Source organism: Falco punctatus (genome assembly GCF_963210335.1).
Source record: "Falco punctatus genome assembly, chromosome: 13".
NCBI classification, from domain to species: Eukaryota; Metazoa; Chordata; class Aves; order Falconiformes; family Falconidae; genus Falco; species Falco punctatus.
The window spans coordinates 11190287-11207755 of NC_137593.1; the positions used below are offsets into that span (position 1 = coordinate 11190287).

Sequence of the window (17469 nt, forward strand, 5' to 3'; positions counted from 1 at the left end):
CACGCGTTCTCACATCTAGAGTGAGGTATAGAAATGCTCTTCCCAGAGGTGGTGTCTTTGGGCATTGCCAGAGCCCCTAGGTATGGTTGCGTGGGGGAGCAGAGTTGTGGAGGGATGTGCCAACTAGGTGTGAGCCAGCTGGTTTGTGTGTTTAGCCAAGAGCCCTGGGGAGATGATAGCTTGGATCTGGAAGTAGGAGAGCTGCAACAATGCAACCCTTCATTTGAGTGTGAGGCTAGTGACTCGGGCTGAAAGTGAAGGCAAACCTCTCATACTCCCTGCTGAAGAGCTGCAGAGGGGAGCCCCGCTGCTGGTGAAACAAAGTGGGTGTAAATGATAGCGGACCAGTGGGCTGGCTGGCCTGAAGATGCTTTTTTTTGCCTGTATTGTTGTGGTGCATTTGAGAAGCATTTCTATGAGAGAAGGAGTCCTCTCACTGAGTGCAGTTTGTACTGCCAATGGGCTACAGGAGCGTAGTGTGGCCGTGTCTCTTTATCGATCCTAAAGTACCATTCAGGGGACGGCCTGCAGCCTTGCGAAGCAAAGCTTGGCACCTGCAAAGGAGGGGCAAGGCAGGAGAAAGTTACGTAGTGTTTCTTCAGAGTGTGTGAGAATCAAATCTCTTGAGAGTTTCCTGTGAGGACAGGGCTGGTTGCAGACAGCCTTCCAGCAGGGGAGTAAAGGAGACTGTTAGCAGAGCTGCTGAGTTAAGAGTGCCTGCTAGTGAGGTGTGCGCATCGGGGGGGTGGGGGGTGGTGGTGGTGTGTGGTGTGTAGAACTGTGCAGGACACAGCTGGCAGAAGCAGGAACAGCGCCCAAGCAGGGCTAGTGAAGAGCAAGTGCCAGAAACCACTCACACTGTGCGGCTGGCCTTGTTATCCAGCAAGATTTAAAAATCAAGGTCAGAGTGAGGGCTACTAGTGGATGCAGCAAATGCTTTGTTGCTCTACCAGTTTCCTTCCTTGAGAAAAAGACTTTACAACTGTTACTGCAGTTACACATCAAAGATTAGTTGTCATTGCCTTGTTTATCCACCATGTTAGAGGTTTCTTTCTTTAATGTAATGCTGTTGGTGAAAAAAAATTATTCATTTTTGTGAAGGACCTTGGTATCATAAGGTTTAGTGCTCTTTTTCTCAGGCTTCTGGGTGGGGGCTCAAATGGATGCTTTTGTCATGACTCCCATAGATTTGAAGCTGGCACTTGCCACTAGTCAGAGTTTGGCAGCAGAGATGCCCAAGCTTAGCGGGTCAAGCTGATCAAGCTGATGTGGCTCCCCTGGTCCATATCTGGCTCTGCGGGGCGCTGCGTTGTGCTGTGTTGATGTAGATTCTGTCAGGAGTGGATGGTGGGTTGTGCACTACTGCAAAACTCAGATTTGGTTTTCCTACTGCTGTAAAGATAGTGTTACAAAAATGAGTGTGAGGCGATTGGGTAGTTGGTGTCTGCTGCGTTGACAGCCAAGTCTTGGTGTATTCATCTCTGTGAGTGTAGGAGGTATGAAAGACTGAATAAGAGGTAAGGTTTAGGAACAGGTCCACAGGACCCATGTTACTTTAAATATTTTTTTCACTTAAAGTCTCTTAAAAAAAATTCCCAACAGAGTTACAAGTTCTTTTACAAATTCTTACAAAGGACTTGTATCTCCATTGGGAAATTTTTTAGAGACTATTGGTGAAAAAAGGTTTTTATACGTTGCTGAATAGCATTTATGAATCTGCATTTCTTAATTGTCTTTCACCATACAGAGGTTGGCTGAGGATCCGTTGAGGTCTGAAGCCCAGAAGTGAAAGCTGCTGGTCTGGATTGCATTATTTCTGCTGTTGGTAGCTCAATACTGGAATTTCATTTCCCAAACGTGAAGGTACAAACTGTGGTAGGCAAAAGAAAATGTGGTAGATAAAGCAAGAAAGTAGCACTGGAAGAGTTTTCACTCAGAAGTAATGTTTCTTTAACCAGCTTTAAACCTGGATTAACTCTGATTTTTAAATAGACCTACAAGTCTTGAGCTGTTTGAGACCTCTGCTCCGTGGTCTTAGCGGGACAAACCTCAGTAAGGAATATTTTGTGTTCATCTCTCTGGTTGCCTGGCACGACACGCTGTGGCTATCTCGTTCCTAATTCCTGTCTCAAGCAGCACCGGGCGTTCATACGGTTGTTACCATGGCCACTGTTTTAAAACTATTATTCAGACCTGTGATTCACAAGCTGATGTCCATGTAGTCAGTACTGCTCCTAAGGGCAAACCTGCTCTTTCAGATTGTTTGTAATGCTGCAAAACGGTCAAGAAGAAGAGAAAAAATATACCTCAAATTTAACAACAAACAAGAAAGTATAATCAGTGTAAGAAAAATAAGAAATCAGTAGGAAGGGGTGAGTATACTGTTTAATTGGGGTCGCCTGGCGATGAGGGATGGTACAATGGTCCTGGTTCTGCCTTTCATGTCCCAAAACTTAGCAATGCAGTGAACATCATGTGAGGTTCCACCCAGCACCCCACCACCCTCCCACCCTCCAAACTTGGTCCAGCTCTATCTGGTAAGTTTTTATGTTCCTTATTAAAGTAAAAGACAAAGGAGTCTGAACAAAATTTAGATAAATGGCTACAACATCTGCAGTTCTTTTGTAAGAAGCAGGTCAATGCTGCAGTCAGATTCCATCGTGTGAGTGGATAACGAACCCTGCAGATTGTTCTGCCTTATCCAGCCTGAGGAACTTCTTGAGCGGTGTGCTCTGTTAGAGCTTTTCTGCCAACAGGGTGGTCCTGCATCTCCAAAAGGCTGATAAAACTGATAAATTTCTAGTATCATGATCCTGTCCACAGAAGGGATTTCATCAGTGCAGCAATGCCAGTGTGGATGCAAATGTTTTTCACATTTCAAACCAAAAGAGTTAAGTCAGCAAGTAAAATTTTAAGCACTGGCTTGACCTGTGCAATTCAGTGTTAAAAAAATTTCATTGTGCTGGAGTTGCCAAATGTAAACAATCTTAACTTTAATAAATTACAACCGGAGAAGTAGCGAATGGCTTTCATAAAATCTAATCAGAGTATTTAAAAAAGCCTTATAATTAACATTTAGCTCATCAACAGAAGGATTTAAGTTTTTGTGTGCCGTTGACTGGCCCAGTCTGGTATTTTTGTTAACGCCATATTCTTTAGTAAAGATTAGTTTGTGATTAAAATATTGCCTATATTATTATAATATTAATATTTATATTTATTAAGTTACCATTTTGAATGTTTTGGTTTTGTTAGTGTATGAAGCCAAATGTAGGGCAGGTGGACAGTATTTATTGGTACCATTACTGATAATTTGCATAAACAGGGATTGTAATTTCAGTGTCGTAGACGAATTTTTAGTTTGGTTTTTGGTTTTTTTCTTTTTAAATGGTGAGAGTCTTTGCACGTGTTGTGGTTTAACCCTAGCTGGCAACTAAGTACCACACAGCTACTCACACAGTTCAAAACACGATTCCTTACACTTTCAAACACCTGAAGTTAGCATGTATTTGTGCCAGTTTTCACTGTTTGTTTATACCTCATTTTCTCATCTTTCCTTCTGTTTTGGTGTGTGCTGTGTTGCAGCCCTACTTGTTTGTTATTTCTACTCTTCTTAGCAAGGCTGCAGCTCATGGCGGTCTCATGCCTTGGAGCTCCTGACAGTGCTTTCCTCCTCTGGGCTGTGACAGCACCGAAGTCTCCTCCAGAGGAGGACTGATCTTCTCAAGATGGGCACCAAGATGGGGTGACTGATCAGCGTTGTATAAAATTAAAGTTGTCTGCACTTAGTCCAGTGAAACCTTTTTTGTCGTTTCCCACCATGGCCAGCCTCAGCATGCCCTGTGTGCCAGGGAGTGTGCTTCCAGCCGGGGCAGATGCACTGCTTTTCTGGGCTGAACTTTAAGGGGGAAGCTCAGGAGGGTCCCGGTGAGGCGAAGACGTTGGTCTCAGGTCTGTGAAAGGACTGTGGATGTGGCTGCTCTCACTGGTTCCTTGTAAGCGGTACAACTCGAAGCTCAGTGTCTGGGTTAAGGGGCAGTGGCAGTGATGCTCCTCTCTCCCCTCTCCCCCCAGCAAGGCACCTCCCCTCATGCAGAAAATGGGGGAGAGCAGACGAGCACGTCATGCTTCTGTGACTTCCCCTGGCCATGCGTGTCCTACTGCCGGGCATAGAGACCCTGCATGGCATCATGTAGGTACTTCGAGTTTGCAGGGAAGGTGCTGGGTGCAGGACCCTTTCCATCCCCAACTTTGGGGGGCTTGCAGAGAAGGCAGCTCCTGCAGATTGTTTCTGTTTTCTTCCAGAGCCCCTATACTGTGTCCCCAAGCAGTCGGTGTGAGCTGATGCAAGAGGAGCAAAGAGGAGGAACCTGTGCTCTTGCCAAGGACTGCCATGAATCTGGGCTACTGAAGACTCTCTCCCTACAAATTATAGGAGGCGTTGCCCCTCTTTGAGAGTCAGGTTTTGTTTGCATGCTTCTGCTGCTCTATTTCTCTTTAGCTGTTGCTCACCCCTCTCAGATGGCATCTAAAAAGATGTACTTTCTTTGCATCACTCCTCAGGGTACTGCAACAGGCAGGTGAGATGGGGAACATGTCCTGAAACACTATTATTAGCCTGGGAGGGTGACCTCCCTCTCTGAGTATCTGGCTCTAGTGCTTCCCTGGAAGGCACCCTAGCAGCTATGTGCTTTGTGGGTGGGAGATGGAGATTAGTCCTGCAACTGAATTTGGGGCATGGAAAACAATGGGGTGCAGACAAGCTGCCATGAAGCTGGTAGGGCACAGGCCACAGCGTGTTTCAGTTCAGAAGCCAAAGTACAGGGCAAATGGATCCTTTTCTCTGAGAGCAGAAAGGAAGGGGAGAGATGAGAATGGGTCAACAGCTGTCCTGGGGAGAGGGAACAGAGGAGGATTCACTGGTAAGAGGGATAGCTTTCTGTTCTGCTGAGCTGTCAGCCTGCTGTCACCCCTGCCTCCCCAGGCATTCAATTCTCACTCATGGAAACTGTGGCAAATCGTGCATTTTATCAGGCTTCCCTCTTCCCTGTCCTCCAGCACCATCTTATCTGAAGAGGAAAGCAAGCTGTACGCCCTTTAACATCTTCTCCTAAAGACACGGCAAAAGTGTTTGGCAGCTGCCTTTCTAAACGCAAGCACTTCATGTATAGGCTGTGAGGTACCATCACCACAACATGGCTAATATGTGTGGAAAAGTCAGAGCGAGCCTGGAGAGCCAGGGGAGATGCAGAGCAGCCGGACAGGATCGCTCAGAAGAGATGGAGGGGCCAGATGGGGCTGCAAGCAGGCAAGGCAGGTGAGCCTCATGGGCCGTGAGGACATTCACAGCCCTTCTCCCAGCAATATATGTGGAATCTGTCATTTTTCTGTTCACCCTATGAAAGTAACAACACTGGGGAGAGGCCCCTTTTAGGTCTCACTGATAGGTCTTGCGGTCCATGTAGCATAGGTGCCCTGGGCAAGCGATCATATGGAACCTGGCAGAGACCATGCCATTGAGGACTCATGCGGAGCCTGGGCTGATCCTCTCGAAGTCTCCCACTGCCACTACCCAACGTGAAAGGCCTTGCAGGCTGCTCTCGAAGATCTTGAGCATGACTTGTGGTGGACTTGGGTCTAACACCTATCCAGGAGGGGTTGGGGGCATGAGAATCTGCACCACAGCAGCTGTGCCCTTGAATGTGGGTGGATGTGGGCTCTCTGGAAGGTGAAGCTGTGATACCAGCCTCTGCATGCAACAGTTGGGCACCTGCAGCTGGTGTTTTCTCACACACACCCCCGGGATGAAAATCCCAGTAAGTCAAGCACATCTTCTGGATGTTAAACAGCTAGTCAGCCCGGGCCAGTGCAATCACCATGACAAAAATCACTGTCCACGTTGTCTTCCTCACAGACAATATCCAGGAAGGACAGAAACATTTTGTTTGGGGTATCATCCCAGAACAGCTGCCAGTCACAACTGTGACTCTTTCTTCTCCCAAGGAGACTTTGGCAAAGGGTAAATTCAGAGTTGGGACCTGCTGAGATAAAGGGCAATACCGCAAGTGAAGGAACTACAAGTCACACAAGTGGTCTCTGAAGTGGATAGTTTAGTTTGATTCCAGCTTTCAGTTGAATCGCTGACCAGTAAGACTGTGCAAATGTTAGCACTCTGCCCCACTTCTGGAGTGAACCAACTTGCTTAACACCTCACAACTTTTACTTTTAGCTGTGCCAGCTCTGTAAGTTTGGCGTGTGAGCAGCTAAGCCATCTAGGTGACTTTCCAGAGTGCTATATGCTGCTGTCAAAGCCAGATGAGCTGAGACTAAGCTAGTGCTGTTCCTTGAGCAAGCGCAGAAGTGCCAAAGCTGTATTGTCCGCAATGATCCCCTTTGCAGGGGCACAGGATCTACCTCCATAAAGGAAAACCAATCCACAGCTCCCAAATGGAGTTGCTCAGTTGCACGAGAGCACTTGTGAAAGAAGCTCAGGCAGACAGTTGTATGTCATCTTTACCCCTGCTGCAGGCAATACAGTGGGAGTTAGCTGACAGGCATCTGGAGGGGGTGAAGAAATTTTGCTTTCTACTTGGTCATGAAGACCTTGCAGCCCCGCTTATCTGTGCAGCTGAACAGGGAGTGTGTGAACACTTTGGTGTTATGCCATTATAACCGTCAAACTCTTGTTACCCAATGATGGATTAGAGTCTTTTCTGTTTTATGTGCTCTAGGCACAAAATTAAAAGGTTCAGCCACCTCCTAAAGAGCTTACAATTTAAGCCATGAAGAAAAATAAACTACTAAAGGAATAGCAGAGAGCATCAGAATCAAGCAATAATGTGAGGTGAGTGAAGGAGCAGTGCACATGGCTGACGCACATGATGGCTACTGATAAGCCTGAACTTTTCAGTAATCCTGCTGGCCTGGGTGAGTAGCCAACCCTCAGGACTTTTAAATTTTATTTCTCTGTTCTTGCAAGAGGCCGTTTATGAAATGAGTACTGTGGGCAGGGATTTTTGTCACAGCGACTGCCATGGCATGAGGAGGCATATGATTAACCTGCATTTTGTATCCCTTGGAGAGCTGACAGTTGTCAGATTTATCGCTGCAATATAATGGAATGATGTTATATATGCTTAAAAATAAGAACATTTCATTCTCTGGGGTGAGGAAATAAAGTGATGAAAGGGGAAGGACAGAGGCACAGAAGCTTCAACATCTTTTTCTCTATTTAGGGAGGTACCAGCAAAGCAAGATAAAAGCAGATCTGTCCTCTGCCTATACAGTGGTTTTTCAACGGCAACATAGCCTTGTAAATCAGAAGTGAAATGTTAACAGTAAGTGTGGTGTTGGTATCTTTTGTGGTGTCTCTGCTGTTTATGCAGTTTCTGAAATTGCAATGGATGCGAAGACGGTTTCCTCCTGGACCAACTCCGTACCCCTTCTTTGGAAATCTGCTGCAGATGAACTTCCAAATTCATCATGAGATCCTTAAAAAAGTATGTATTTTCAAGCAATTAATGGATTCATAAGCTGATTGAAAAGTAAACGTAAGCATTTAACATAGTTTTATTTGGGAGGGATTTATTCTAAATTGTATAGATGTGAAAATAGGTGGGGATCATTAAAATATCTGGGTTTAGGTATGAAAATTTCCAGCTATGAAACGTCATTAAAACCTTATGTGCATATGAACAAAATAATACTGATGATAATGTTCCTGTCTTACACGTAGGAAAATGCACGTTTTAAAGCAGAGTCTTTAATTCTGTGCAGTCTTTTGCAGGTCTGTATTTTGACTGTTGTTGCACTGGCAGTTTCTAGATATCCCATGAAATAACTACTGAGTGCATGTGTGTTTCCAGTATAGAAAAGATTAATATTTTTATACTTATTCAACAGATTTTTCAAAGATCTTGGAGTAATTTTTTTTTTCTGACATGCCTGTTGGTTAGATTTTAACAAGAGTTCAGTCTGCTGAGGCTGATTGAGCTTTTAAGTAGCTGAGCTAATTAATTGCGTGCCTACACTCAAACTCTTTTCTGAGTCCAGTTGTAATGCACAGCACTTCTAGAATTTGTACCCTAATGTTTTATATTCCTCATATATATAAAAAATAATTAACATTTAAATATATAACAGCACCTTGCTTTCACTCTTTGTTCTCAGCCTTCCTGTCTTGCCAGTTTTCTTTTCCCAAGTTGCATATTTCAAGGCAAAGTAGTATGATCCACAACATTAAATTATAGCCAGTGCGTGCCTTGTTTTCTTCTATTTCTGACCTCCCAAACCTGAAGAGTAGCGCTCATCCCAAGATATCAAAAGCTATGAATTAGTCCTTCTCGAAATGAAGTTAAACACAAATGTGCAAGCACATGTTTATAACTTTTTGCTCAACATGCCTATCTGTTCCCTCTTGTTTGCTCCCAGGCAGCAAAATTTTGTACTCCTCTAGTCCTGCAGTTCTTGGGATGTTTTGGTAATGCCACGCTCTTCCCAGCCTACTCTGCCCCACAGACTTGCTGCTTTGACCTACGCACTGTTGCACTTCCCTCAACCTTTTCCTTTTCCATTTCCCAGTTCTCCAGCTAGGGAAAGGACTGTCCTGCCTACTTCTAGTGATGGCTGTGTGCAGGGCATTGCGGAGACAAGGCTATTACAGTTTAGCTAGAAAGGAGGGTGTGGTTCCTGCTTTGCTCACCACCTCAGCTGCTTTTGCTACACAATACACAAAGGGGAATCTGTAGATGTTCACTTAAACTCATGAGCTAATGTTTTCTTCTTACAAATGTGTAAGAATTCATCTGCAAAGAGTTTGAATTGTAAGACATGATCAATAGCGTCGTAGGCTTTGGCAATAGCTGACATTTTGGGAACATCTTGATCTTTAGTAAATGAGACTTTCAATAGAAACCTGACTTCAGGCTATGTTATATGCAAGAATAGATTTGGTGCTCTTCTCAAGGTCAACCACTCCTCGGGCATCTGCCAAGGGAAAAGATCTTGTTCATCATGTTTGATTTAAATGTACTGGTTCTCACGCATGTTATTCTGATGCTGCTTTGTTCTACAGATGGCCGAAATTCATGGTAACGTCTTCACCTTATGGCTTTCAAATGTTCCTGTCGTTGTCCTGCAAGGGTTTCAGGCAGTGAAGGAAGGTCTGACTGCTCATGCTGAACATGTTGCTGGAAGGCCAACAAGCAGAGTCTTTCACATGCTGAATCATGGAAACGGTAATTATTATTTTCATAAATCTTTTTGTGTGTTCTAAGTCTGGCTTTGGAAACTCATTTAGAGTCCTGAAGTCCTTAATTTATAGTGGGGAAAAAAGTTAATATTTTCATGAGGTTTTATAATATACTTCTTTTTTTGATTCTGGCGGAACAACAATAGCAGAATATAGCTATTGTAAGAGTTTCTACACAGGAGACAGATGGCTAAACTATAAGAAGAAAGAAGAGGAAAGAGGAATGCTGCCAGACTGCTGGCAAAAATTTGAAAAAATTAGAATGAAAGAGAAGCTTCTTTGGCATATTAACTGTACCAATTCATTAATTTATGAAGCATTAACAGCATTAGTTCATTATGGTCCCAGGTGTTATGTTTTCTAATGGTCATCTCTGGAAGCAACAGAGGCATTTTGGACTCGCGACAATGAGGAAAATGGGAGTGGGGAAAAAAGACCAGGAGTATCAGATACAAAAGGAGGCCTGTCACCTGGTGGAATACTTCCAGAAAATGAATGGTATGTGACTCAACATGCAGGTCAGGCGGTGCAATGGGTGATTTTGCTGAAGAATGGGTCACCTGTAGCTTTTGAAACTATTTGATTTCAGATATGTATTTAAAGTGTGCATGCAGAGCTGAGTCTCGAAGCTCTGTAACATATGATTTGCATGAGACATTTCCTTGCAGAAGTGCTACGCATGAAACCCCACGGTACGAACTTAGGACTGAGACTCCACGATCCCTGTCTGTTAGTGTTATTACTACTTAAGTCTGTTTTACCTTTCTCATGGTCACAGAATCAGGGTAACAGGAAACAGTAACAAAGTAAGTGTCACAACAGCCGATATACTTCTGCAAAAAAAAAAAAAAAAAACCAACCAAAAAACAAAACCCCAAACCAAGGCACAAAACGTTAATAGCTTTGACCAGGGCTGCACAACCCTATGGCTCTGCTCTGGCAAGTGCAGTGGAAAAAGCTCACCTCACACAGCTTGCGGTAGTCACCTCAGTAAGGGAAGACGTTTGTTCAGATTGTGCTGCTGAATGACAGGGTGATCTATAGGTTTGCTTAATTATTCTATTATTGAGGTGAAAAGGAGATGAGCAAAGGATAGAAGGTGGTTCTCTTTTCAATTCAGCTGCTTATTCAGTCAATGTCTCAGCTGACCTTTTTTGTACCATGGTTATTGCCAAACATGAGATCTATTGATGCCAAGGTTCTGTGAAATCTGGGTGTTTTTATAATTACTACTACTAATTACACTCCCACCAGTAGTCTTGCCTTTTTTTAACCAACAGTGTTTTTAGATGTCTGAAGTTACTCTTTATTCATGCCTTTTACCAATAAATTGCAATTTAATTAATTTCAACCTTAATTAATTCAGAATCATTTTCAGCAATCTAATTAATGTCAGAAGTGTTTGTAAAATCTCATCAGCTCTCCTTTCAGTGGGAAAAGCAGGAACATTATGTGTTAATGGTGAATGCTGTTGACTGTGTTTACAGGAAAACCTCTGGACCCCACTATGCCTGTTGTTCATACTGTCTCAAATGTGATCTGTTCTGTGATTTTTGGACATCGCTTCTCTAAAGATGATGAAAATTTTCACCAGTTGATTGAATCCATTGATACTATAGCAGGATTTATGAACAGCATCTCTTTCTTTGTGAGGAAAATGATTTTTTGTTTGTTTGTTTACTTTATATAGATAGACAATGAAAAAGGCAACTTGCTTGTTACTTTTATAACAAAAATAAATACTAACGCACTGGGAATTGCTGGAGTACTCATCAGAATAGTATTTTCAGATGCAGTTCAAAGCTTGTTTCAATTGCTTATTCCTCATCATAGCACAGCAATTTCACGTCTGGTGGACGGGAATGGAAACACAGGCTTGCTACATGTTTGGGAGATGCACAAAGGCCAGTCTTGCAGAAATGCTGCCTGTACAACTGTGTTTCCTGTACAAACAGCGTTTTAAACTATAACTGAAAACCAGTAGTAAAATATAGTTAAAAATAAAAGTAAAAAAAAAAAAGAAAAAAAGAAAGAACAGCTCTGAAATAGGCTTATCTTAAATTCTACCTAACAAAGTAGTTTTCTTCGCTGTGTGAAATCATATGACTGTCAACAAATGTCAAGAGTAACACGGGCTTTACTGCTTCCTGCACTACTGTTAGCTAACTTCATATGAACTTAAGCAGAGTAACTGTTTTGTGCAAATGTAACATATCATAAAATTGCTTAATGGTAGCTTTTTCCTATAGTTTTCGGCAGCAACACCTGTACCACATCTGCATGTACTTATGAGAATTCGATAACACATACTGGAAGTCACACTCCATTAGCTGCTGGATATTTGTCTCCATCCAAGGCCGCAGCTCCTGACTGCACATCTGGCCCACTGGACAGAAAAAAATGCTATCTTGCTTCTGTGTGAAGCTGTGACTGCAGTTGCAAAACCAGTAGAACAGACTGCCTCAAACAAGGGCGGTTTTATCATTAACCATTTATAAATTGGAACCACAATACTGTATATAGTCAAGAAGTCAATTTACCAATGTACAATGCAGCCTGCTTCTGCAGAACTTGCTGGAACACATCTGGCTTTGTATCTTGCATGGTTTCCAACATTTCTTACTAACTGGAAACTGCTGTAATCAAAGTCCTAGAGAATTTGAGGTCTCGAAAAAAAATAAAACTACTTATGATTTTTTCTCCCAGAAGATGCAGGTAGAATGATTCCTAACCTATCTTCTAATTAGGGTAAACACAGGATCAGCTAATTCCAAACTGGTCTCAGTAGGTATTTTTACAAGGTGTTCTTAAAAACTCTTAATAGTGTGGCCACAGCCAACAAAAACATTCTAGTCCAGTATTTCATTCTGTCCTGCTCTCCACAGTGCTTTCACAGTGATGTGCAATCCTTTAATGATGGTCTGTACTAATCTGTTTTTGTGGTAAGTGGACAGGTATTTTTAAGCAAAATTATGCAGTAGGACGACAAATAAATACAAGCCAGGAATCTGAACAGGTTTGTGGGAAGATAAATCTTTGTAATGCAGCTGCCATTTAAATAGGTGAGCCCAAGTGTTATGACCTAATACATAATTTAAGCTGCAGTAATTCTGTAAACTGGAAGGACATGGTACAATCTGTAAAAGGAGAAAAAAGAAAGGGAAATGAAGTAGAGGAATGGAATTAATGTAAGGAGTGTTTTGTTTTCTTTTCTGCTGAGATGCAGTTTTGTAATAGTACAAGCCCAAGAGTGTGAATAGGTTTAGACCATGAATAAACAGCAGGGAATCCACAGGGCTCAGTATTTCTACTTCATCAAGTTGTTTTGCATATCACACAGATGTGATGTGTTTGATTCTTATCTATGAGAAGGCCTATCTCGTAAAATCCCCATGCATTCAGTGTCCTACAGTCCTGAGTTTATTCTATTTTCGGTTAGCAGATATATCAAGGAAGTCAGCCTCGATATGTTTTTTTTTGGTAATGAGATAGAAATGATATGTATGTTGGATAAACTGCGAACAGGGGCACATTTTATATGAGGTTCTTGGTACTGAAGTTCAGTCTAGCAAATAGTTGGGGTATAGAGGAACTTTATTTATTCTTTATGCATCACAATGGAAAATTTATAGCATAAAACTAAGAGAAATTCTGCTCCAGGGAAAAATGGGATTAAGAAAAGCTTTAATGAATTGTGGGGTAGGCATTATCCCTTCCATGTTTTTTCTACTACCCAAAAGCCTATATTGGGATTCAAATTTACTTTGCTCGTGTCAGTCTAAAATATCTCTTTTATAGGTATGTGAAATCTTTCCCTGGCTTCCAAGTCGTTTCCTAGCACCAATGAAACAAGCTAAGGCCAGCATAAATTTTGTGAACACTCTATTAGCAAAGGAACTTGAAAACCACAAAAAAAAAAGAGGAACAGATGAAAATCAAGATTTTATTGATTACTATTTGGATGAGATAGATAAAGTGAGTATCTCTGAACTCTTCTTATGCCCCACTAACAACGATTTTAAGTTGTTTTTAAGTGCTGGTTTGATTATAATGATGTCTAATATAAATTTAGAAGTATACCATTTCTCCATAGAAAAGCTTATAGGTAGATGAACTAAAAAAAGTTGACACTAAGAGATGGCAGAAGGATGATGAAGTAATAATGTAAATAGATTCACAGGCAGATTAGCTTTAACCTCAATAATAACAGATCTGCATATGATTAAGATACAACTAGAAATCACTGTTATGATGGACTTTGCAGCAGGAGTAGAAAGCATGTACAATTAGTAACTTTGTCATGGCTGAAGAAAAACCTGTTTATATGGATAGGATAAATTGACAAGTATACTGGAAAATATTAGAAAATGTCTTCATTTTAGGCAGAAGGTTTTATTTTCTAGTGCTTTGATTATTTTTTTTCTTTTTTTTCATTTTGGATAGTATCAGTAAATATTCCTGTGATGCAAAGTGGTTTACTTCTTTTTTTTGTGTGACATAACTTGGTCTTTTCAATTCATATCTGCAGACTAAAGGAGATGCTGATGCTACTTATGATGAAGAAAACTTGATCCAGTCTATTTTTGACCTCTTTCTGGCAGGTGTAGAAACAACAGCCACCACTTTACGTTGGGCATTGCTCTATATGGTGATTTATCCTGATATTCAAGGTAAGCACACCCAAACAGTTCTGCAACTTTTTAGAAATTATACATGTTCAAATAGCAGTGCAGCTTGTTCAAAGAATAATAGAGGAACTAATTATTAGGGTGTGAATCAGGTGAACTGCATGTATCTCTTTCTTGCTGTATCCTTTCTAACATACAGGCCAGCCATTTTAGGTTTCATTTTTAACAGACCTATACAGAATGCAGGGTGTGATTCTTCTGATCAGATGGAGGGGTCTAGTCTTGGACAAGATAATGATTAGACTTCCACTGAAGACAAGGTGGAGTGTTCAGGTCATCCTTTCCATCCCATGACTGCTACTCTTTGAAGTGCTCCTGGCTTCTTTGCAGCAGAAATTATTTCAGTACAGTGAGAGGTTGCTAATATGTGTGGTTATTCCATGAAACTTAAAACTTCAAACATAGACTTCTACATATAGATATTAAAAAAAAAAGATTGGGGTGAGTAGCTTGAAACTGTATGTTTTTAATAATGATATTCACAGAGGAAAGATATAGCTTGGCAAAGTAAGTGAAAAGGAAGCGTCAGAGTGCATAGGATAGAAAAGATTGAAAGGTATACAAATCACTTCAAAGGCCTCATATCTGGGAGTTTAAGCTGAGTACCAGGCACAGCAGGAGGCTAGTGAGAAGAAAATGTTGGAAATGGTAAAGAGAAAGGATGTCCCATTGTTGGTGCCTAAAAACTCTTCAAAAGATCTAAAATTAGAGATTGGATTGAGCATACTGAATTTTCACAACATGATCTTTCACCCTTGCAGAGTATATTAAAATAGTCTTACGTTTCCTGATGCATAGGGTCAATCTAATTGCAATTATAAAGGCTATAGTACTAATCAGATCATTTCAGATCAGAAATTAATCATAAATTACCATCTCAGCTCAGATTGTAAGTAAAAAAAAAAGAAGAAGAAAAAAAAGGCCTTGAGAAAAATTAATTCCTGTAAGTGCTTCCCAGGGCAGGTAATTACAGAATAGCGATTGGGCCACCTATGTGGTTGTGAGTGAAGAACAATCCCTCATTAGTTACTAAACTGGTCTCCTAATAAACAATTAAATTTCTTTTTCCAGTTGATTCCCTGACTGTAAAAATAAATATTAATAAAAGTATTTTTATAAATTACCTCAGAGCAGTAACACAACAGGAATCTAAATATTCTTAAAGAATGACTTTGTCTGCTACTGTTATTTTTAAAGTATTACTTGGGTATGCAACCTATAAACAATTTCAGAGTTAAATTTTATTCAGGTCATCTGTATGGGAATTTGAAAGTGCTCTTATTTTATAAAATATCTTTTTCATCTTGTTGGATGTTATTCTTACTGTAAAAAGCAATAGGAAAAAATATGTAGAGTTTATTTGTTGTATATTTAAAGCTGAATATTCCTCCTTAGAGAAAGTCCAAAAGGAGATGGATGATGTTCTCGGTTGTTCCCATTTAATTTGCTACGAGGACAGAAAGAAGTTGCCTTATACAAATGCTGTAATTCACGAGATCCAGCGATACAGTAACATAGTCTTAATTGCACTTCCAAGACAGAGCATGAAGGACACAGAGCTGCTGGGATTTCCTGTTCCAAAGGTAGAAATATGCTGCATATTTGAATATCTGATGTCTGGTACGCTTGCAACAGTTTTTAAAACTGATTTAACGTAACTTTTTAACAACTGAGGCCACCTCAGCTAGTGATTCCCAAAATACTTTCCTTTTTTAGTTGCTTTTGATGTAATTGCTCATTTAGTTGAAAAGCAACTATGATTGAGAACTGCTGTGTAGGTCTTTGGTACATTAGATGCATTTAGAAAGGCTTTTGAGGGTTTTCTTGATTGAGGACAAGAATTCTTGTGCCCTATCTGTTCTAGCAGTGCCCTAAGCTATGACTGTCTTCAAGGAAATGTGCACTTCATCCTAACTATTAGTATTCTTATATCATTATTTCTCTCAACAGAAAACTTGTGAATGGTGACTGGAAATAAACATATTAATTTCCATCAGTCTCAGGTCTGTCCCTTGTCAAAATGGCTTATCAGCTGGTGAACAGAGGCCATTCAAAAATGGAAAAAAAAGGTTTTACTGAAAAACTTTCAAATGTGAAATTATTTTTGTATCACAATTTTTAAATGCAATATCTTGCAAATATAATGAAACTTAAGTATTTTCAAGTTGTAACTGAAAGGCACATAAGGGCTTGTTCTTAAATATTCTCCCATCGCTGCTTTTCATGTAGCTTCATTTTCATTCCCTTTTTCTGGATCTGCTCAAAGCAACTCTGGTGTTGCAGACATCATCGAGTAACAAAAGGAAAAAATAAACTGATAATCATGATATTCTATAACTCAAAAGCTGAATAAGTAATAAAAATACTTAGTGACAATAGGAAAAATAAAAGTAACACATTTTAACAATACAAACATGATAATATCCTAACCATTTATTTTATTGCACTTAGTGGCAGCAAGTAATAAAGGAGAGGAAGTAGCAATATTCTCAAAAGTTTAAACTCCTTATGAAATTTTTTAAAGCTTGATTTCATTCTTGAGAAAAATGAGACTTTAAATTATGACATTAAATTCTTTGCTCCTTTGTCATTATTTTGTTATCTGATTAATATGAACAATAAGACAGAACTGAAGCCACTGCTCTTTTTTTCAGAACACCATAATTTTATCAAATATTGACTCTGTTCTGTCTGACCCTGGAAAATGGGAGACACCTGATGAGTTCAACCCAGGCCACTTTCTGGATAAAGACGGAAACTTTGTAAACAGGGATGCATTCTTACCATTTTCAATAGGTATGTGCACTGAACAGGGTTTTATTCACTCTTTGTGGTAACACCTTAAGAGCCATTCATTCCCCAGCATAAAAAGGAGAACATTTACAAATAGGTATATAAACACATCCCGCTGTTTTAAAGATCTCCAGGAAGAGAGAAGTCCAATTGTACATGGAAAAGATTGGAAGGAATGACACTTAGAAAAGTTTCTCTTGGAAGACAGATCCAGTTTCTCTTGGAGGAGAGATCCAGTTATCAAGATAGTAGCAGCAAAATGCATAGTACTAGGAAGACTGTAAATGTAAATTATAAAACCCTGGTGATCATTTCTATAATGTCTTGCTGCCTGCTGTAAACAAAGATCAAAACTTCCAGTGGAAATTCAAGCTGCCTTTCACTTCTGGATCATTAAATGATGAAGTTAGTTAAGAGAAAAGGACTAAGTCTGCAGAAAACAAGCAAACAAACTAAAAGCCAAGCAGATTAGAAAGGGAGGTGCAATAGAAACCCCTTGGCTGATTGCCTTTTCTGTCTTTTCACAGGGCACCGAGTATGCATGGGGCAGCTGCTGGCAAGGATGGAGCTCTTTATTGTCTTTTCCACCCTGTTACAGGCATTCACATTCACCCTGCCAGAAGGAGTGAAAGAAGTCAATACAAAGCTGGTTTTTGGAGCCACAATGAAGCCACCTCCCTACCAGCTCTGTGCCATTCCTCGGTAGGGAAGGGTGCCCCACAGTTTCAGGGAACTTAC

General features: G+C 40.7%; 2 protein-coding genes across 3 annotated transcripts in view; one reads left to right on the forward strand and one right to left on the reverse strand.

Moving 5' to 3' along the window:
* LOC308072397 (cytochrome P450 2J2-like) overlaps positions 1-17469 on the reverse strand; it is a 116709-nt gene that overhangs the window by 25337 nt on the left and 73903 nt on the right. The window lies entirely within an intron of this gene.
* On the forward strand, positions 9-17441 carry LOC308072310 (cytochrome P450 2J6-like). Its single transcript, XM_080408970.1, has 8 exons — positions 9-7499; positions 9074-9236; positions 9599-9748; positions 10738-10925; positions 13752-13920; positions 15334-15521; positions 16593-16734; positions 17259-17441. The coding sequence occupies exons 1-8, from the start codon at positions 7329-7331 to the stop codon at positions 17435-17437; spliced, it is 1350 nt and encodes a 449-aa protein (XP_080265096.1). The 5' UTR covers positions 9-7328; the 3' UTR covers positions 17438-17441.

Coding starts and splice junctions, on each gene's coding strand:
- LOC308072310 (XM_080408970.1), top strand. CDS start 7,329: ATGTTAACAGTAAGTGTGGTGTTGGTATCTTTTGTGGTGTCTCTGCTG. Junction 7,500..9,073: donor ATCATGAGATCCTTAAAAAA/GTATGTATTTTC, acceptor TTTGTTCTACAG/ATGGCCGAAATTCATGGTAA. Junction 15,522..16,592: donor TGGGATTTCCTGTTCCAAAG/GTAGAAATATGC, acceptor TCTTTTTTTCAG/AACACCATAATTTTATCAAA.